Below are 23,736 nucleotides of genomic sequence, written 5' to 3' on the forward strand. Positions count from 1 at the left end.
AAAATATCAAAGTGTGCATCAGGTGAAATAGACATCACCATGAAAACAACTACTGACAGAGTAATCTTGAAAAATGTCCATTCAGGTTTGTATTTTGACAATAACTCAATAGAATTTTATGGTGAGACATTCGGAGTTCTATTTATAAACCTATGTTATCACTTCTTGTTATCACAAAATTGAAAAGAAGAAAGAGTGTACAGAGCTGGCCCCCACTCTCCTGGCCTTTCAGAAATATCTGAAGACTTGGCTCTGCTGCCTTATTTGAGGCCCATAGAATTTATTCATTCTTAATTGTCTCCAAATAAATGTATAGCTTTTATGTTTTTACTTGTATAAGGCCCAGAGTCACTCTGTGAGGGAGATTGACTGTTTCTAAATGTGATGTATAAACAAAACCATATATATTAGAAAAGGGTTTTTTAAAGTGAATTGCCTGGCAATAGGTGGCACCAGAGCTTTTTTTCTCATAGAACGCTCAGAACAGCTTTCCGGCACCTTTTTTTTGCACACACAAAAAAGCTCCCTCTATTGGCTTTAGGAGTAGGCAATCTTGGCTCTTTTTTATGACTCATGGACTTCAACTCCCAGAAATCCTGAGCCAGCCATGCTGAGGGGAAAGAGAGAGGTTTCCAAGCTGAGCCATGTTGGCTCAGGAATTCTGGGAGTTGAAGTCCTTGAGTAATAAAAGAGCCAAGGTTGCCTACCCTGCACTAGAGGAGGACATTAAATATTTACAAGGTTACTTCTTTAGGAACTAAACTTTTAGAATCTAAAACAGCTAATTCAAAAAAGCCAACAGGAAAGAATCACATTTTTCATCTGCTTCTGTCTTTTGGAAGGTAAAATTAGATAACAAAATAATCTATTTCCTATGTTAACATCTCTGCAATGAAATCAATAAAGGTCACAGGAAAGAAATGAGAAACATTTTTCTCAATGTAATATGTCTAATTTAGCTGATGCTAGAAAAAAAATAGTATCTTTTGTACATACTGTATTACAACTAAACCACTTTAAATTAAACAATTCTTAAGAATGAAATATTCTTAATTTGGACTTTACTTTTACTGTTTCGTCTGTTGTGTGTTTTGAAAAATATATTATTTAGAATCTAGTTATGTTGCACTTCAGTCTTTAAATAATTAACCTAGTATATACATAACAATATATGATGTTTTCCATGGTGAGCTTAACATCAATAACAACATTTATTTAAAAGGCTGAAATAATTTCTGGTGGTATTATCTGTACATTAAAATTTAGTTTATTCACAATCTTTCACTTTTCACATTCTGGACAAGCAGTGGTCATGTATCCTAGCAAAAGATGTTACATATGTGCGTAAGCGTAGTCAGTAGCATATGCCTTTTTAAAAATATCAAACATGCAAAGAAACAAAAATAAGTCCAAAATATCTGTATTACATCCAGAAATGCCAACTTTGCAACCAATATTTGTTAAAAAAAATTCTGGATTTGGTTGGAAAGAGACTGTTTGGCACCGGAGACCACTGCCACAAGGAACACAGCTCTGAGTTGGGGTTCGGAGCAGCTCCGGGTGGGGGCTCAGCATGGGCTGCGGCATGGCAACTGCGGGGAGGGGAATCCCCGCGGCGGCTGTGAGGAGAGGAATCCCCGCGGCATGTGGCTCCGAGCCACAGGGGTGGGGGTGCAAAGGATGGGTGGCGACGCTGTAGCAAGACACCGGCATCGCTCCCAGTTACAGCACCTTTGAGTTCCGGCACCTTTTGTTTTAGAAAAAAAGCACTGGGTGGCACTATTGGTCAATTAGCAGGAAATGATGGGACAATCACACTTGTAGCAGTAATTGCTTTTCAGAGTCTAATGAGGATATGAAAGATTTGCTTTCCTTGGAAATTATAAAAATAATATTGAGATATTATTTATCTCTTAAAAATCCCTTATACAAGTTAAATACTGTCTTGGGTCATAAACCAGGTAAAAGATACTTCATAAATTGCCAAGTAAGAACACAATCCTCTGATAACTAAACATGCCACTTTAAACATAGAATGTTAAGAATTGAAAGTGTGTGCAAATCACAGTTGTGAGTCCAACACACATTGAGATTTTATGTAACTAGGAATCCCATTCAAGAGCATAATGTAAAGAAACTTGGAAATGAGCATGAACTAGAGCATAGGTTTCACAGTTGATATGACTTAACAAATCAAGATATTTCACAAGTTGCATAAAGAAGCAAAGTCAGCAGATAAGCTTTCCTTCCATTATAGCAGTTAGTTAGAAAGCATAGATAGGATTCAGAAAGTATACAAGTAGTCCTCATTTGAAACCAGGGAATAATGCAAATTAAACTTTATAGTTCCCTCAAAGGTAGGTCAGTGATGGGATTCAAATAATTTAACAACCAGTTCTCTGCTCTAATGATCATTTTAAGTATAAAAAACCCAATATAGCAAAAGGTAGTTTATTATTTCATAACTTTAATTCTTAAATAAGAACAATAAAACAGATATAGGAAACTAGATTATGTTACCATGTTTCTCTTGCCTCCATGCTTTGGATCAGCTGCAGAGTGCTGTGGAGAGCATGGCTGATGCAGGCAGGGCAAGTGCACACACTGACTCCGTTGTTTTTGGTGGCACTTTGGTGCCTGGCTGGCTGCCTCGGGTCAGCTGCAGTGTGCTGTGGAGAGCATGGTGGACACGGGCGAGTGCATGGCAGGTGCACACACGAACTCCACTTTTTTCAAGTGCCATTTTAACAACCAATTCGCCAAACTCAAGAGAAAGTAGGTAATGGTTCTGCCGAACCAATGCAAACCGACTGAATCCCACCACTGAGGTAGGTTATACTGAAACCAATTGGAAGCAGGGACAGATTTAGTTTAAAAAATAGCTGCAATGAACACAAGCAAAAGCTTGTTGGTGTTTAAAAAAAAGGATTTTCAGCTTGCAGAAAATTCAGGAATGAGAGTTTCGGTTAAGCTACATATTTCTTTTCACATGGTGACTGGGAATAATGGACATGTAATTAGGCACTGCAAATATCCGGATAATTTTTAAATGGCAAGACTAAGAGTTTCTGTGACTGCTATCATTTAGAGATTATCCAAATTTTTCAGTGTAAATACAACAGCCTAGTTTGTGGTATAGGCATCCACACAGTACTAAGCTTAAGGCTGATACAGAACCTTGAAAAGCTATGTAGTGACACTAGATAGTATCCCGATTGTCATCCTGTAGTACAAATTAAAAATACTTCTGTAAGAAGAAAAAAGAACATTAAATGTAGAGAAAGATTTAGAAATTTAGGGACAAATTCATGCAAGGCCTGTTTTATCCAAATAGCATTGTATTTGGCAAATCAGCATTAGCTGGTAAAAATATTTCTAGCCACCAGATACTAAGCTTATTTTCATAAATGCACTGGACGTTAGGTCTACAATATTCCCATTTCTGTAGCTCTGGTCTTTCATTAGAGAAATATTTTTTCATTAAATTCTCACATTGGAAGCAAAAAGTTGGAAAAGGCCGGGGAGTCTCAAGCAGAGTGGCTTTTCCCCATTTGGAGGAAATGCTCCTGGGTAAATTGATTTCTAATTAACTATAAACATTTCTGAATATAATTCCATAACTGAAGCATACCTGTTGTGACTCAAGCTTCTTGCAATTTCTCTCAATCTCAAGCAGAAGAAGAAAAGCAGCAGGGAGATTTCTCTGTGGAGAAAAGGGGTTTTTCCTTTTTAAAAAAAATCAGGGAAAAATTATTGGATGAGAAGATGGAAAACCTAGGATTTAATATTTTCCCTCAGCCTCAGATTAAGATAAAATAAGATAGGCTAAGATAACTTTTATTGTCATTTTTTACTGTGAGCACACTGGCCAACATTAAAAATGAAATTCTGTTGCTTGCTCTCAGAGGAAAGTATATATCTGTCAATACACATACATAACACACATATTTACATGCTACACACACACATACACACAGAGGAGGAAACTTGAGTGTTCACAAGGTTGATGCTATATGGAACAAAACTGACTGAATCTGGATGTTTTGCTTCGGATACCATGAAACCTCCTCCCAGAAGGTAACAAGAAAAACAGGTCATGAAGAGGATTTGTAGCATCCCAGACAATCTGGCAGACCTTGCTCAAGCATTGCTTTTATGCTATGTCTTGGATAGAAGGAAGTGAACTACCAATAATCTTTTCTGCCATTTTCACCACTCTCTGCACCGCCTTCCTGTCTGAAGCAGTGATGCTTCCAAACAAAACTGCAATGCAATATGACTGGATGCTCTCAATCATCCCTCTATAGAAAGTGTTCAGGACAGGGGAAAGAAGATGTGCTTTTCTTATGTGATGCCGAAAATGCAGGTGCTGCTGTACCCGCTTCATCAGTGTCTCACTGTTGAGTGACCAATCTAGCCTACTCGTTAGCTGCACACCCAGAAATCTGATGCTGCTAACCACCTCCACAAGTCAGTCATTAATACACACAGGTGTGTAGCTGTGCCGGCCTTTTCTGAAATTGATAATGATCTCTTTAGTTTTTCCTACATATAAATTGAAAAAAATGTAGAGCATGGTCTTATGTTCACCTAAAATAAGGTAAAGGTAAAAGTTCCCCCGCACATGCGTGCTAGTCATTTCCAACTCTAGGGGCCGGTGCTCATCTCCGTTTCAAAGCCGAAGAGCCAGCGCTTGTCCGAGGACGTCTCCGTGGTCATGTGGCCAGCATGACTAGACGCCAAAGGCGCACAGAATGCTGTTACCTTCCCACCGTAGTGGTCCCTATTTTTCTACTTGCATTTTTACGTGTTCCATTTGCACGAAGGTCATCTTCCCTTATATTTTTATGGCTACAGATTTGGTCCCATCTAACTTTTTTTTTGCTTCTGTAATACAGTAAGCAGAATGTAATATTTCAGTAATAATTAGGCTTCTGAAAATTAACTGGGGTAATCATTTTTAAACTCTACTCCAACTATAAGTTTTCTGGGATATTTATTAGAGGCTTTAAGATTAGCAATGGTGAAAAGATTTCCACTGAGTGCTTAAGGCATACCATTCTCTGAATTTTGGCATATCTTTGCCAGTCTACTATATGTTGATGGAAGCTTGTTTCTGCTAATATATCCAAGGAGTCTGAGTGGAGAAATACACCAATGTCGGTTGCTTGTTTCATTTATTTCATAAAAATCATCCAATAGGATTATAACAAATATATCAGCTCTGCTTAATTAGTTGTAATTAGTTAATTTAAAGTTTTTATCCAGATCCTGACAACTTTATGTAGTACAGCCTGTAGCACAGACATCAAACCCAATAAGTGCCATACATGGACTGCAAAATTCTGAGTAAATACCAGATGACACCTTAGCAGTTGTTCAGAAGACCAGTTATGATAGACTGGTCTTAGCTGCTGACCCTGCAGGAAAAATATGTGTACATTTCTCATCTGTGGAGTGCTAGCACAATATCATTAAACCTAGTTTGGTCATTTGTTCCAAATCAGTGTGAAAAATATGGACTAGAACAAAAAATCTTGAATCCTAGCCACATAAAAGATTAGAAGGCATGACACTAGAAAAAGGAGCTAATTTTTTTTTTAAAAATACAAAATTCTTTAAATGGAGAAATTGATGCTCACATAAATCAAATCTGAAGAAGATTGTGGGTTCATGCTCTGCTTCCATAAACTTTCCTTGCAACTCAGAACATCAAGCCTTGCTTTACCTCTTTTGGAGGGTGGGAGGATTTCTTTTTAATATTAGAGAATATTTTTGAATGAGGAACAAAACACCTGAAGTATATATCACATTGCTACGTCTTAATGATAAAATAATCTAAACTTGTATTGGAACAATATAATATGAACAAATACGATCAGACTGTCTACGTCTTTACAATCAAACAAATCTGAGAGAAAAAGAGAGAGATGTTAGAAGTTCAGGGCCAACTTTGCAATAAGCTAAATGGAAAGCCAAAGAGAGGGTTAAACCTGTACTGCATGCAATTATAAAGCTAGCAACAGGAAGAAAATGATCAAAGGAACCAAATACAACATCCTGAAAGAAAAGGAAGACAAATGTGTTTTTGATCAGATCTTAAAGCAGGTCAAAGAGGAGACCAGTTAAATATCTAAAGGCAGCAAAAACATTACTGTGCAGGGTTGTTACATGTCCTGCAGGGGAAATCCTTCATCTAAAAGGATGTTCAAGAACAACCCTCTATTTCAGGAAATTATTTCTTGAAGAGATGCTCTGTCCAATTCCAATTTAAAGTTAGAGAACCATTAAAAAAAGGAAAGTGAACACCTTAACTTTACTGACATTCAGGTCAGTTGTTGAACAGCAGGCTGAACAATAGGCGACTATTTCAGTACTGTGAAATGTATTTTGGCTTATTTTGTATTTATTTTTCCTAAATTTGCTCTGATGTACATAAAGAGCATACTGTACTGTGCTACCTTAGTTATACAGTCTGTGTAAAGCATACTTAAAATGCAGAGGAGGGGAGAAAACAACAGAATCAAGTTTTTGTAAGATAATTAGCATTTGATGAAAGAGGAAACCCCCCCAAAAAAAGAAATGAGAAAAACAATGAAGGCAGATAAGAAGGAACAAATGTAATAATACTAGGAATCATGTTAGGCAATACAGTGGGTGGGGAGAACACTTTGTATATTTTTGTTGTCCATGATCTCTCAAGACTTGAAACAACTCAGAAAGGACTTGATAGTTTCTGGGAAGGATAAAGCCTAAAGTTGTTTTAGTTTATTACCTTCTCAATCTCTAATCTATGATACAGAGTATCATTTGAATCCAAATTTTCAATCTTTGCTTACTGTTATATATCGCTCATGAGGTCCTATTCTTCTTTAAAAGACTGGGATGTCCAGGCTTAAGCACAATTTCTCTTAATAGGGGAGCACAAGAGTTCTCACTGGCAATCTTCTGTATTCTCCTGAAGGTGTCCTGCCCACCTTTTTCTCTGCCCTGGGCACTCTGCCTTCCCCTATGTCACTCGGTTATTTTTAGCTCTTCCCTCTTCTGATCAGAGTACTGTTGGGATTGCTTTTAGGCATGGAGTTGGAGGCGGTGCTGGGGTTTTGGCAAGGGGGCCAAGAGTCTGTAACGTCCTGGGGCAACCTGATATCCCTAGGTCTAGGGAAAGTGTTTACAGGCAGAAACCTTGACGCTGGCACTGGAAGACAGGGGTGTTCTCAGAAAGGGGACATAGAGAAGGACAGTTGGGGAGGGGGAATCTAAATTGTGGCTATAACCCCTTTGAAAATACCAAAGCAATTTCGAGAGTAGTGTTGAGATGGCGGTGTGATTATCCATGGCTGAAGACAATCAGCTTTAACAGAAAGGTTTGTTGCAGGAAAAGAAAGGAGATGGCATGAACTAAGGAAATGATATAGCAAAAGGAGAAGGAGGAGGAGGAGGAGGAAAGAAGTAAATTAGAAACTAGAGCTGATATGTTTAAAGCAGGTAGTGAAAGAGTGAAAATAGATGAAGGGGAATTAGGAGAAAAGATGTCAGCTGAGATACAAATAGTGTGAATAGACTGATATTGGAAAGGATACAGGATAGCAAACCTGAACTGGGAGTTCTCTGGAGAAGGCCTCAGCGTTTGGGTGAACTTCGAATCATGACCTCCTACATCATCTCAGGCTCTCTGTAGCTGCCAGCTTTACCATGGAGAAACTATTGCCACTGACTGCAGGGGAAAGTGAGCCCATTGTCCACTGTGGGGGACATTCCCACAAGGACTGTTGCGAGCGGGTGGTGATAAATGTTTCTGGCCTACGATTTGAGACCCAAGTAAAGACCTTGAGACAGTTCCCCAATACTTTACTGGGTGATCCTCTGCGCCGTTTGCAATATTATGACCCATTGCGTAATGAATACTTCTTTGATCGCAACCGGCCTTCCTTTGACTCTATTCTGTATTATTACCAATCTGGAGGACGGCTTCGAAGGCCAATCAATGTCCCTCTTGATGTTTTTTTGGAGGAACTCAAATTCTATCAGCTGGGTGAAGAAGCTCTCAGCAAATTTCGTGATGATGAAGGATTCATCAAGGAAGAAGAGCAACCTATGCCTGAGAGAGAATTCCTCAAACAAGTGTGGCTGCTCTTTGAACATCCAGAGAGCTCCCAAGCTGCCCGCATCATTGCAATCATTTCAGTTATGGTCATTCTTATCTCCATTGTGATTTTTTGTCTGGAGACTTTACCTGAGTTTCGGGACGAGAGCGACATGTCTTTGCCAGTAAGTTATGAAGGCTTTATTGATTATTTTTCTCTATAATTGGTTGCATTGTTTTCTCTGTTCTCCTTTCTCTAAAAGGTAAATATTGATATTTCAGAATATTCTTTCCTTCAAAATCCCTTTCCCCACTTGTTCTCCAGATGTCTTAGACAAGACCTGCTGTTTTGCCTAATAATGATAAAAGTTGTAATCCAATAAATGTAGAGTTCTAGGGCAATTACTCTGATGCCACATTATAATTTAAATGGTTTTAGGAACTTTCAGATATAATTTTCTCTTACTGGTTCAGATAAACCTCTATTTCTGTCATACAAATGGTAGTATTGTTACCAGTATTTTGCCATTCGAGACTTAGAGTTTGTCATTCTGATACCGTTACTTTTTTAAGAATGCCATATTCCAAATCTGATATTTGAAAAAATTAGATATTTAATTTAAATGGCCACTTCTTTAATTCTTTTAAAAAATAAGTAGCTTAATGATGCAACCATTTCTTTACTTAATGGGCCTTCATCTGAAAACTCAATGCCATCTTGATTCTAATTTCTTTAATATCAATTCCCCAACTACAGTGGACTGTACTTTTCATTGCAAAACTTCATAATTGATTGCGATCACCAGTGAATGAGTTGAAACAGTTATGCTTCTGTTCTCCTCAAGATAACATGTATCTATTATTGTATCATAGGCCATAAAGAATGTGGGGATCTCCAACTATTATGGTCTCGAATAATGTTACTCAAAAATCAATGTTTTTTTTACCAACTACTGCTCCACATGGCTTTCATGGCCTCCTTATTATCTACAGTATTGTGTGATGGGGATAGGAGTAAAGTTAGGCACCTGGACTAAAAATGGTTGAAGTAGCAATAATGACAATAGCAACTCTCAGCAAAGTAATATTCCTTCATAAATCAGTATGTTTCTTTCAATGCTAATTATTCTGTGTTTTGATTCTCCCCCCATCTGCTGCCATTGTTGTAATGGTTAGCCTCTGTGATTTTTCAGCCTTCTCAAATAGGTCTCCCAAATAAAAAGTTGAAATTCTCTGTCCTAATGTAGTGATTGTCTTGCTAGCTGACTCAACAAGAAATATAATCCTAAAAACCTGTATATTGTACTATGCTTGCAGAACCTTGGAATTCAGAAAGGAACAAAACAAAAAGCAAGGTAGACAGATTTGCTTGACTTTCACTGTCAACTTCTAAACTAGCTTTCACTCATGTAATATTCTCCATTTGGGTTTAGATTGCAAATCCCAAATTTTAAATGTTGGGGAAATAATGATTCAGCACCTGTTGATAGTCTATAATAGGACAGACACAATAGTAAATATAAAATTTATGCTGTTTTATTCTTTGCTATGGTGTCAACATAGATAGCATCTTTTACATATTCCTTGCTCATGTATCTTTCACACTGAGATTGAGTTCTCTCAGCTAAAATATATTTTTCGTTTGTCTGAGTATATGCCTTCACCCACTATATGCCTTCTGCAGCCAATGTCATTTCATTTGTCTCTATTATTTTTGGAATACTTCAGTCACACTAAACACAATAGTGCCACTGAATATTGAAGAAGCTGGTAAAATTTAGAAAGGCATAGGATAGTGCTTCCAGTCAAGAGTCATTAAATGAAATTAAATGAAAATGTGCTTGTCATTTCCTATGAACATGGTTAATAATCAGGGGAAGGGGGTTTAATCCAATGACAATTGAGAAATCAGAGTTGGGATAGGATGCTGTAAGGATGTAGCACATAGGAGATATTGGACCCAATAGGTACCTGAGCTCAGATTTTGCCTCTATCTTTCTGTCTGCCAAAAAAATGGCCCTAGAGACTGTATATATCATGGAATCCCCAATAGATCTTCTATCATCAATGTACAGTTAGCAGCCTGGCTGTATGTATTGCTTCAAAATGTGTTGAGCTACAACCCCCATCATTCCCCATGCATGCTGGGAATATTGAAACTTTGTAGAGAGGGTAAAATAGAAAAAAAATCAGATAAAAATACTTGCAAGGAACTACAGGAATAGGAATGAAATAAATATATAATTCTTCCTCTTCATACAGTGCTTTCTCCTGTGGTTAATTTACATTGCCCTTTATCTGATTCTCACCCAGCTCAACTGAAATTTCAGGGGAAAATCCAACATATGGAGGAAAAGCCTAAGCTTTCCTTTCACTTAATAATCTCTGGAAATATTCCATCTTGGTTTGTGAAGTTTGTAATTCTATCCTCTAGGTTATAAAAGGAGAGCACTCAAGAGGGTTGGTTTCCAGATACTTATTAAACTGCTTCATTTCAGAGTCTCATACTTTTGGAAATAAGAAACTGGGACACTTAAGAGAGGAAAAGTAATTCAGCCAGGAAACGTTGTAGCAGAAACTCAATTGTAAAGTAGAATGTTAAACATTTCCTCCTCCTATTTAACTTAGAAGCAGTGTGTTATTGTGTCTAGAGAGGGACTGGGGAGATACAGGTTTCTGCTTAACTATGGAGCTCATTGGGTGATCTTTGATCACTTGATATCTCTTAGCTGAACTTCTCAAAGAATTGTTGTAAGGATAAAATGAAAGCTATTCCCCACCTTTGCATATAGTTGCCTTGAACTTTTTGAAGAAGGGCATATATTAAACAGCTTGTTATTTTTCCTTTCAAAGCAATATAATTTAGTAAAAAATGGCCATCCTACATATTTTCAGATGGATAGTTCCTAGTGCAACACAGCACTGTGGGGATATTTTGTTCTTAGAGAGGTACAGGTTGAAGCATTGTTATCTGCACTCACCCACAAAATTCTGTGAATAATGCAGGGAGTCTCAATGAGGAACATTGTTATCTGTGCTCAAGATATATTTGACAAGGTTCCAGCATTCCCACTGTCAAGCTGTTAAATATGGTTTGGAGACACTACAATAAAGTGGGCTTATAACAGGCTGGCTGACTGCACTCAGAAATTTGGCATTCATAGCTTTACATTAAGTTGAAAAGCAGTAACCAATGGGCCACGGCCATGTCTATCTGTGGGTCAATATTATTCAACATTTTTACAAATGATCTAGATAATGGGATTGCTAGGTTGCTGATCAGATTTATGTAGGAGACAAAATTGGAAGGCTTGGCAATATATAGGAAAATATAAAAGTGCAGTCTAATCAAGACAGATTGGAAGATTGGGCTCAGAGTACAAGATGCCTTTCAATTAAAAGAAATATAAGATACTCCATTTTGGGGGGAAATACGGGCTACACATTCATAGCTTGGAAACACTACATTGGAGATGTATACATATTGTTATGAAAACAATGTGAGTATGCGCATGAAATAGTTGCTAGAAGGGCTAACATCATTCTGGGCTGCATCAGTGGAAGCACTGTGTTAAAGACATGTGAAGTCTATTCCCTCTACCCTATACTAGTGAGACCACACCTGGAACACTGTATGTTTTGGAGAACATATTTTCAGGAGATTATTAATAAGTTAAGAGGAACAGCAAAAATAATACAGGGACATTCTCCATAAAGAAAGGTGGAAGAAAATTGGGAAATTCACATTGAAAAAAAAAGACTGTGGAGAGACATAATATCAACAATCAGGTATATAAAATGTATTTTAAGGAAGATTGTCAGAAACAATTATACATTATTATAGAAATTATGACTAGAAATAATAGGTATACATTACAATTACCCACATTTAATAATAACAATAACAGTAATAAAGTTGGAAGGGACCTTGGAGGTCATCTAGTCCAATCCCCTGCTCAGATAGGAAAGCCTACACTATTTCAGACAAAGGCTGTCCAATCTCTTCTTAAAAACTTCCAATGTTGGAGCATTCACAACTTCTGGAGGCAAGTTGTTCCACTGATTAATTGTTCTAAGTGTCAGGAAATTTCTCCTTAGTTCTAGGTTGCTTCTCTGGTTAGTTTCCATCCACTGCTTCTTGTCCTGCCTTCAAGTGCTTTGGAGAATAACTTGACTCTCTCTTCTTTGTGGCAGTCCCTGAGATATTGGAACACTGCTATCATGTCCCCCCTCATCCTTCTCTTCATTAAACTAGACATACCCAATTCCAGCAACCATTCCTTATATGTTTTAGCCTCCAGTCCCTAATCATTTTTGTTGCTCTTCTCTGTACTCTTTCTAGAGTCTTAATATCTTTTTTACATCGTGCTGACCAAAACTGGATGCAGTAATCTTAAGTGTGGCCTTACCAAGGCATTGTAATTTTTTTTAAAAATCCCATTTATATCCCGCCCTTCTCCGAAGACTCAGGGCGGCTTACAATCTAAAGCACAAATCAATGTGCTTAGCAATAGCCTTCATTCTATGTATATGCCTGCTTATTAGGGCTTTCGCCCCCCCCCAGCGGCATTATTACAAAGTCAGCTTATTGCCCCCAACAATCTGGGTCCTCATTTTACCTACCTCAGAAGGATGGAAGGCTGAGTCAACCTTGAGCCTGGTGGGACGCGAACCTGCACTAATAGCAGGCAGCTGGTGTTACTTAAGGAGGCATTAGCCCACTGCTCCACCAAGGCTCTGGTATTAACACTTCACGTGATCTTGATTCTATCCCTCTGTTAACACAACCTAGCTATGTGTTGGCTTTTTTGGTAGCTGCAGCACAATGCTGGCTCATATTTAGGTGATTGTCCACTAGTACTCTGAGATCCCTCTCACAGTTGCTACTATTGAGCAAGGTACCACTTATACTATACCTATACATTTTTTTCCTTGTCTATATGTAGAACCTTAATTTTTTCACTATTGAATTTCATTTTGTTAGATAGCACCCAATGTTCAAGTCTGTCGGAATCCTTCTGTATCATAAGCCTATCTTCTGGAGTGTTGGCTATTTCTGCCAGCTTGGTGTCGTCTGCAGATTTGATGAGTTCCCCATCTATCCCCTCATCCAAATCATTGATGAAGATGTTGAAGAGCACTGGGCCCAGAACAGAGCCCTGGGGTACCCCACTACACACTTCCCTCCATGTAGATGTGTTTCCATTGAGGACCACACACTGAGTACGGCAGGTCAGCCAGCTACGAATCCATCTGATGGTGATGCTGTCTAACCCACATTTTTCTATCTTATCAAGTAATAGGTTGTGGTCTACTTTATCAAATGCTTTACTAAAGACCAAGTAAATTATATCCACAGCATTCCTCTGGTCCACTAATTTTGTCACCTGGTCAAAGAATGCAATAAGATTTGTCTGGCATGATCTGTTTTTGACAAACCCCTGTTGGCTTTTGGTAATGACTTTGTTTGCTTCTAGGTGTTCGCTGATTCGTTGCTTATCTTTTCCAGAATCTTCCCAGGTATTGAGGTCAGGCAGATTGGTCTATAGTATCCTGGATCCATTTTTCCCTTTTTGGAAGATGGGAACTATATCAGCTCTTTTCTAGTCCTCTGGTAGTTCCCCAGTGCTCCAGGATCTTTGAAAGATATAGTTCAATAGTTCTGAAATCACATCTGCCAGTTTCTTCAGAGCATTGGGGTATAATCCATCTGGTCCTGGTGATTTGAACTCGTCTAGGGTAGACAGGTGCTCACTTACCGTTTTCTTGCCTATTTTAACTAATGTTTCTAATTGTTTTTACAGTACTGTTTTTGATAGGTTGGACTGTTTTTTCCCTTTGTGTAAAAATGGATGCAAAAATTGAGTTAAGTAGTTCTGCTTTCTCCTTGTTGCTTATCACCTTCTTGCCACTTTCTCCCACTAATGGACCAATCATTTCCTTAACCTTTTTCTTGGCCTTAGTTCATTTTGAGACTTAGCTTTCCTCACTTAATCTTGCAGGCTTGGGCTATTTGCTGATATTCTGCCTTAGTTATGTGCCCCTCTTTCCACATTTTATACTTGTCCTTTTTGTCTTTCAATTTATCAGAGAGTTTTTTTATGCAGCCATGCTGGTTTCTTTTGAAAGCTGTTATTTTTCTTCTTTGTTGGTATTGTGCTAGACTGGGCTTTTATAATCTCACTTTTCAAAATTTCCCCATGGAATCCTTCCCAAGCTCTCTAAGTTTATTGAAATTAGTTCTCTTAAAGTCCAAGACTAGTTTGACTGTGTTCTATTGCTTGTGCTTACATAATGTTGAATTCCAATATTGCATGATCACTCCACACACACACACACCCAAAGGTTCCTGTGGCTTCAACACCTTCTATAATTTCATCTCTGCTGGTGAGAATTAGGTCCAATATGACTGATCCCCTAGTTCCCTTCTCTACTTTTGGAGGGACAAAGTTGTCTGCTAGGTTTATCAGGAATCTGTTTGATGTTCCACATTTGATTTAAATGTAAGAAAAAACTTCTGACAATAAGAGCTGTACAACAATGGAACTGTGAGCCTTAAGAAACCAGGAACCAAGGCTATTTAAATGAGTACTAGTTTATTCCATGCTAGTTCTCTACAAGAATCTGCTTACAATCAAAGCAAATTGGCAGTTGATAAGAGTTAATAGAATTAAAGGTAGGCTGGAGTTAGATTTCTTGTGGCCATGAAAGGACTCAAAATTGATAACACATTTGACCCTTTCCTCGGGCTCAGTCTGTCATCTACAGGAACAATCTTCCCTTACAGAATTTGTTGATTTTCTATGTAGTGTATGCGACTATGTAGTGTATGCGACATTGCATTCTATTTCTAGAAGCATTTAAGAATTAGGTGAGTAGACTCCCATCAAGATGGTTGGTTCAGTTTTCTTACACATTACAGCAGGCTGGATTAAAGGATCTTTGTGATCTGATCCAGCTCCACATCTCTAAAATTCTATGCTTTTGCCTCACAATAAATTCCTATCCAGTCACAATCAAAATTGCTATAGTTATTGGCCCTGCTCTTTCCATTACATTCATGTTGTGATTTTTTTAATCATTTTTCTAACACTGCCTATGAACATCTCCAAGGAAATGTTTCACCCCCTTCTTTGACCTGTCTATGTGAGTTGGAACTTTCAGGAGCTGTGATCTTCATCAAAAGAGAAGGCAATCAGAAGTCTTAATCGGTCTACAGTGTAAGCACATATCACCACTATATCTGCCCTTTCGCACACAATGATGGCTTCCCTCCATTGGAAAGGAAAAGACAACTTCTTTATTCTTTCCTAGGAACAAATAGAACAAATATATTTTCTTTCTTAATTTCCCCTTTGTTCCGTTCACAGCAGGTTGTGCACTAGCCAGCCATGGCTGATCCTGAAAAAATTAAGTAGAGTCAGATCTGGTTATTACTTTAAAATTTATGGTTGGAGACAATACTGGGAAGTTGGGGGGGAAAATCCCTGAAGAAACAGTTCCATTTGGTATAAAAAAATGCATGGGATCTGTCCAGGAGTTGATAGCAACTTGAGATAGGTCTAGGATAACTTGCCATAGCCAAATTGCCACAGCTGTAGCTAACTCACCATGGCCAACTAACCATGGGAATACTCAGTGCTGGAGAATTCATTGCTGTATTAATAGTTTCATTCAATTACTTTTATTATTGGTGACCACATTTTCATAAAAATTATTGCAACTCTTGTATTTTTGGATTGACTTTATTTTATTATTATTATTAGCCACAGTTCCTCTGAAATTAATTTTTTTATTTATTGAATTGTCCTGCAGCAAGTTGTCCCATGCCAAATTGGGCATGGCAAGTTATGCCAAAGCAAGTTGGCCCACTTTGACTTGAGCATATCTTTCTTCCACCCTTCACTATTTCTTAGGGGTCGATAGACATCCCTTTTTCTTAAAACAGATCTTATAAAACTGCTGCATTTTGAAAAACGAAGCAGATGAGTGCAACTTGTTGGTTGGTTTGTTAAATTTATTTGCCACCCATCTCACCATGGGGCTACTTTGGGGGGCTTAAAAACAATAAAATTGAAAAGAAGAAAAAATGTAAAAACAATTATAATGCAATGAAACAATAAAAATAAACAGTAAAAGTACAATAATATGAAATTTAAAAAAATGAGCAAAGGGAGCACAGGAAGTTCAGGGGCGAGGTGCGATCAGCTAATTAGTCAGCAGCCTATGATGTACTATTCATTCAGTCCCCAGGCCAACGAACAGAGCCAGGTCTTTAGACCCTTGCAGAAGGACAGGAGGATGGAGGAAAATCTGACCCCAGGGGAGAGGATATTCCAAAGGGCTGGCATAACATTAATTGGGAACAGCCTTTGAGAAAGGAGCTAAACAAGCACAGAACTGTGCCACCCAGTCCTAAGCTCCATAGCAGGCAGTGGTGGGATTCAGCCGGTTCGCACCACTTCGACAGAACCGGTAGCTAATTTTTTGTTGCCCAGAATGGACTTCCAGATGCGGCATCCACACAGAGAATCGGTTGTTCAAATATTTGAATCCCACCACTGATAGCAGGCTCCAAAAGATAGCATGGTTGATGATATCAGAGGTCAAGAAGAGCCCAGGTGGTTGCACTACAGTTTCATAGAGCTTCCCTCTGTACCAGTGTATTTGTTCCATGGAGCATTTACAAAGAAAAAAGATGTAATCACTATCTCAGCTAGGGTGAAGAAGGAGGCACTCAGCTGTGGAAACCTGGACCTGTGCTCATTTTGTCTTCATTAGCAATGCCGTCCGTCCAAAATCCTGAAAACCACAAAGCTAAGCAATAGGAATATGAAGGAGAATAAGACCTACAATCTGTTCTTTCTTTCATTTTAATTTAATCTGCCCTAATTTATTATGATAAGTATTTTTAAAGTTATAGTGTTTTTCTCAGGTATAAAAATAAGGATAAATTTTCGGGAAGTTGGATAGAAATCCTTCAGCTTCAATGAAAGTGGATTCCACTTGCATAACATCACAATTAAAAATTGAAATGTTTCACAATCGTAATCCCTCTAGATTTAACTCACCATTTCAACAAATAGTTTTTACCTTATTATTCCTGTTGCACAATTCTATTAATCATTTTCCCAAATGCAGAGCTTTCCCCTTTCAATTCCTACTGTCATGTATAGGGTAATTCCTATCTGTCTTCATATTTGGGAGTATCTTTAGATCAGACATGTCAAACACAAGGCCCGGGGGCCAGATCCGGCCTGCGAAGTGGTTTCATGTGGCCCGCGAAGCCATCCTGGAAACAGTGAGGGAATGGCCCCCACTGCCTTGGCCCTGGCCCAGAGACCCTCCTTCTGCCAGAGACCCTCAGATCTGTCCCACTCCTGTCCAGGCCCCCATAGGCACCCTTGATGCGAACGATGTAGAGCTGGCCACGCCCACCCAGTAGGCCATACGCACTCTAGCCACGCCCACCCAGTAGGCCACACCCACCCAGGCCACACCCACCCAGCCCCCTGAGGGCAACTGCAATGCTGATGCAGCCCTCAATGAAATTGAGTTTGACACCCCTGCTTTAGATGATCATGCAAAAAGTTATATTTCAAAAAATAAAAACTTTGTGAAGAGGAAAGTGAATAATCAAATGAAGTTCTTGCTATGTTTGGAAGAAATCAAATATGAATTCATATTTTCATTCCAAGGGATGTTGAACCAAATTTGTCTTGTAAGAAATTACAACCTGGCATCTGATGACTTGATTTGGGGTTTACAGTATCCAGAACAGATGTGCTAGTGTATCTTTTTGAAACTTGTGCCCTCCAAATATCATGAAACTGTGTACGGATTAGGAATAATGAAAATTTTGACTTGGCATCAGGAAAAGCTGGTGTAAGGAATTTCCTGGTCTGCACTATCCTGTTTATCTCCGTATACTTCCTGAATAGCTTGTACTCAAACCTTGCAGATCTTCACTCATCCAAAATAGCTTTTACAGATTCTGTCCAACAAGATTTCTTTGGCGTCGGCTTTCCTGCTGGCAACTAGTCTAATTATCTGCTAGCTAGGCTGGAGCAAGCAGGTGACCAGGATTAATATCTTCCATACTGCAGGATTCACCAGCTAGGGATCCTGATGGCAGAAGAAGAAGAGGGTAACTGATATAATGCTAAAGGCTAGAAGGAACTGGATTTTGAAACCAACAGGGGAATCCCTCTGGGGCATATTACCATGGAGACCCTTCCATTCCTTTCCATCATGTGATCCCTGTCACACATAACATTTCCCCTCCCTCTTCATCATTCCAGTCTCAGCGCAGCCATTCAGCTATGCATACTCATGAAAGTGGATTCTATTACTGCACTCCAACTCATTTTTGTGAAGCTAACTCATTTTTCTCCTATAAAGCATGGCCAAATTATAAACTTCATTATAAAAAAGAGTTTGAGATTATAATTTCTTTCCTTTCCCTGTGACTTTTAATGATTCATCCAAAACAATAGCATATTAGGGATCCCTAACATTATAATCCTGGTACATGATTATGTAAGAATCAGAAATAAATCTAATTTCAACAAGGGCTGATCTCACCTAAATTTGCCTTTTAGGGGGGGGGGGAAAACTACTCATTCACATTGTAAATTCCCAGGAAATAACTGCGTTTGCAGCTGAATGGATATGTATAGAGTTATATTGAAAACAAATTCCTTTCCCATCCTTCCTATTGGAAATTCTAATTCGGGGTTTAACAGAAAAAGAGAGTTGGAAGGGATCTTGGAGGTCTTCTAGTCCAACACTCTGCTGAAGCAGGACTGTATACAATTTCAGACAAATGGCTGTCCAGACTCTTTTAAAAGCTTCCAGTGATGAAGCACCCACAACTTCTGAAGGCAAGCCGTTTATTGTTCTCACTATCAGAAAAATTCTCCTTCTGCTACTTTGAAAAATAAGTTGACGTCCTCTCTTTTTTGTGGCAGTCCTTAAATATTGGAACACTGCTATCGCGTCGCCCCCTAGTCCTTTTCACTAGACTACATATATCCAATTCCTGCAAACATTCTTCATATGTTTTAGCTTCTAGACCTCTGATCATCTTTACTGCTCTTCTCTCCACTCTTTCCAGAGTCTCAACATCTTTTTTAATATTGTGGCAACTAAAACTGGATGCAGTATGCTAAGTGTCGTCTTACCAAGGTCTTATAAAACAGTGATAATAATAATAATAATAATAATAATAATAATAATAATAATAATAATATAATAATAGTAATAATAGTAATAATAATAATAATAATAATAATAATAATAATAATAATAATAATAATAATAATAATAATAATAATAATAAGTTGGAAGGGACCTTGGAGGTCATCTAGTCCAACCCCCTGCTAAGGCAGGAAACCCTATACCATTTCAGACAAATGGCTGTCCAATCTCTTCTTAAAAACTTCCAGTGTTGGAGCATTCACCACTTCTGGAGGCAGGTTGTTCCACTGGTTAGTTGTTCTAACTGTCAGGAAGTTTCTCCTTAGTTCTAGGTTGCTTCTCTCCTTGACTAGTTTCCATCCATTGCTTCTTGTCCTGCTTTCAGGTGCTTTGGAGAATAATACTTCATGTGATCTTGATTATATCCCTCTGTTAATGCAGCCTAGGATTGCATTGGCTTTTTTGACAGCTGCAGCACACTGTTGGCTTATACTTGATTGTCCACTAGGACTCCAAAATCCCTCTTGCAGTTATTGCTATTGAGCCATGTTTCACCTAATCTGTACCTATACATTTGGTTTTTCTTGCCTAAGTATAAACCTTACTTTTGTCTACAACTGGCATGTCAAACTGCCGGCCCATGGGCCAGACGCATCATCCCAAAACCTCGCCCACCCCATTGCCGGCAATGGGGGAAAAGTCGTGATACGTCGTGCGACATCATGTGACGTCGCGAGTTTGACATGCCTGGTCTACAATGAATCTCATTTTCTTAGATAGGGCCCAGTGTTCAAATCTGTCAAGATCCATCTGGATTTTGAACCCGTCTTCTGGGGTGTTAGCTATTCCTACCAGCTTAGTGGCATCTGCAAATTTGATGAATTGCCCTTCTGTCTCCTCATCTAAATCATTTATGAAGCTATTGAAGAATACTGGGCTTAAAACAGAACCTTGGAGTACCCCACTGCTTCTTTTCCATTAAGGCAGTGGCTACCAACCTTTCCTATACCCCTCAACTCTAAAACGCTTCTGATGTATTCTCACATCCCTTACAAAAGTTTGAAATAATGGCAAGAAATTATGCATATACACTATAATTTTGAAAACCCAAATTTTCACACACCCCGCAATATTATCTTGCACCCCTGGGGGAACCCCTGCGTTAAGAGCTACACACTGAGTGCAGTTTGTCAGCCAGTTACAAATCCATCTCGTGGTGATGCTGTCTCTCCCACATTTTTCTAGCTTATTTAAAAATAGACTGTGTTCTACTTTGGCAAATCCCTTATTGAAATCCAAATATACTATATCCACAGCATTTCGCTGGTCCACTAATTTAGGTTTCCAGAATTGCAATGCCTATTTCTTACCAATTATATTGTATCATATATTTCTACGTCCAGTGAGAATTTTTTTAAGCTGTACAGTATTTCTCTGTTCTGACCCATATTCGTTGTACATTTTTCTGCTACACTGGTTTCTCAGGCAATGATAATCTGATTTACTTTTATTAGCAAACTTCTGCTTTCCTTCATGTTCCTTTTTTAAAGTTCCTCTACATCAGACATGTCAAACACAAGGCCCAGAGGCCAGATCCGGCCCATGAAGTGGTTTCATGTGGCCCGCGAAGCCATCCTGGAAACAGTGAGGGAACGGCCCCCACTGCCTTGGCCCTGGCCCAGAGACCCTCCTTCTGCCAGAGACCCTCAGATCTGTCCCACTCCTGCCCAGGCCCCCATAGGCACCCTTGATGCGAACGATGTAGAGCTGGCCACACCCACCCAGTAGGCCATACACACTCTAGCCACGCCCACCCAGTAGGCCACGCCCACCCTGGCCATACCCACCCAGCCCCCGGAAGGCAACCACAATGCTGATGCGGCCCTCAATGAAATTGAGTTTGACACCCCTGCTCTACATTTTGATTCTCAGTCTGCCTAACTACCTAGATTTCCTTGCCTGTACCATTTCCTTCAGACTCCAAGAGGCATACATTGTTTTCCTAGCCAGATCAATATTTTTTATCATATGCAAGTGATACTCATGACTTCCTTCATAGAGACTAAAACATTTGTGAGCATCAGTACGCATATTAAGTGAGCTAGTAGTGTGCAAACAATAGATAATTTTAGATACACTTTCTGTCCTAATAAACTGAGAAGCAGAGATATCTGCAGACTATCCTCTCATTTTGTTCTCTCCATCTAGAGAAAACCATCAGTATCTGCAGCTGGTTGCTTAGAATTTGGAACTTGATTTTATGTAATGGCCTGATTGCAACTGGTAGGGTTAAACTGAGCTATGATTCTTGCTGCATCAAGCTAAATTTTTTCTGGTGTGAAATTAAAGTTGCCTTAATTGGAAATTGTATGGAGTGCCAAAATTCTCATCCAGCAGGCAGTTGCCTCTGACAGCTGAGTTTATGTGACAAAAGGTAGCAGATACTTACAGAGTGGGCATGTCTAATTTTCTGCTTGACTGCCAAACAATTTGACCAGAATATCTTGCCTTTCAAAGCAGTGAGCAGCAAAATGCCCATAGTAGCAAAACAATATTAAAGCTGTAGTTACTGTATATAATCTACAACATGCTTGTTGTTGACCAAATAATAGTGTGCAACCCATAGTAATTATTTTAATTCAGTTAATTTTAGTGTTAAAAATTGGTAACATTTTATTCATTGTTTTGCTCTTCAAAATGTTTTTAAATGGTTTAAAATTTGCTTTAAATGTGCAATGTGTATGCATATCATATGTAATGTGACAATCAGAACAATAATTTCTCATCTTTTTTTCTGTTACTGTCTTGCAAACTCTTTTTTCAGTTTGAGAAATCGCTTTCTGATTGAACTCTTCCTATGTTGTAGTTACTAAGCTTCTCTAAACACTAACCATAGAAGTTTGTTGATCATAGTTTATGGGTTAGCATATCTGAAGCATGATAAGAGGAGCAAAGCTTGTAGTAGATCTACCATCAGATTTTCTGGTCTGAGTTTAAGGCACATTGAAAAGCCAGACAGTAGGAAGAAGTCCACTACTGTACGGTCAGATTTGACTGTGTCTAAAAGCAGGAAATGAGCAATTTAGTTTTTATTTTTTTAAATTCCTTGTGGCACTTAAAAAAAATTTTTTTGACTCACCAAAGACCTGCCAGTTGCATGCGCTCATGTATAACACATATAGTGAATATTACTTTTTGTAAAAAAAAAAAAGTTTTTGGAAGAAGAGACACACAAAAAAACAATTGAGACCAAATTCATTCTCTGCAGTTTGCTTTCCTTTAGATACTTTTCCCCAATGATATTCTAGATATGCTTTTGCAAAGGAGGAACTCTACTCTGTTTTCATGAATTACTTTTAAAATTAACAGATTTTGTTTTCCGAAGTTTTTATTATTATTATTATTATTATTACTATTATTATTATTATTAATAATAATAATAATAATAATAATAATAATAATAATAATAATAATAATAATAATAATAATAATAATAATAATAATATAAAGTTGGAAGGGACCTTCGAGGTCATCTAGTCAAACCCCCTGCTCAGGCAGGATCTACTTAAGTATCTACTGTATAGATACTTAATGCCACATCAGTTTTTAACAGCACAAAGCTTGTAATACTGCAAAAAATAACAGATCTTCTTAAATGTAGTATTTTGTGAAACAGGATGATTAGCAGACTGTAATCCTTAACAAATTTTACCTAATTATGTAAAGCTATATAACTCTTGAACCAAATACCGAAATAGCATAGGTTATACTAAAGAAGGACTCACTGTTAAAATATTACAGCTACTTTCAACTATAAATTGTATTTCCCCAGGAATTTCATTTCTGCTGATTTGATCCAATGCTTCTCTTAAGTTCTCACAGTTCCAAAATTCTACAGATATAAGAAAGAAATGTAGCCTTTCTTCACCCCTTATCTCAGTCAATGACTCTGGATGGGTTACAATTCAATATGCATTGGACGCATCTCAAGTTGCTCTAAAGTCTTGGCTAAATGCTGATTGTGCAATAAAGTGCACTGGAAAGTTTCCAAGACTCCCTAAGTGAACATAAGCTAATACAATTTCTATCTTGCATAAAATTAAATACAACTTCTTTCTGCAAATTTGAATACTGGTAGTTACTATGCATAGTTGCTTTCAGATTCATAGTAAGAAAACACTGAATACACCAGGTGCAGAAGTTTGGAAGCCACTGCAGCCAATAATTATTACACTTCCTTTGGCAGAAATCTTCCAAACATTTCCTGTAGCCAGCTTAGATGAGTCTTTCTATTCTTGGTTTTGGATTTTTTTCCTTACTCATCTTTGCACAATTATTCTATTACAGATAAACTTTTAGGTTTGAGACCTCCCAAAACAGTTTTCAAATATATTCAGATCTGAGGGACAGTCAATCTTTCTTGCAGAACTTCATGTTTGATTTGGATATAT

General features: G+C 38.2%; 1 protein-coding gene across 1 annotated transcript in view; it reads left to right on the plus strand.

Annotated features, from left to right (window-relative positions):
- Positions 1 to 7,383: 7,383 nt before the first annotated feature.
- Positions 7,384 to 23,736, plus strand: part of LOC308679121 (potassium voltage-gated channel subfamily A member 7-like) — a 30,514-nt gene continuing 14,161 nt past the window's right edge. The window contains exon 1 of the mRNA XM_081346392.1: positions 7,384 to 8,271. Within this exon, the coding sequence (XP_081202518.1) occupies positions 7,696 to 8,271 (576 nt within the window). The 5' untranslated portion in view covers positions 7,384 to 7,695. The remainder of the gene's footprint in view (positions 8,272 to 23,736) is intronic.

This window comes from Vipera berus (genome assembly GCF_964194415.1).
Source record: "Vipera berus genome assembly, chromosome: Z".
Taxonomy (NCBI): Eukaryota; Metazoa; Chordata; class Lepidosauria; order Squamata; family Viperidae; genus Vipera; species Vipera berus.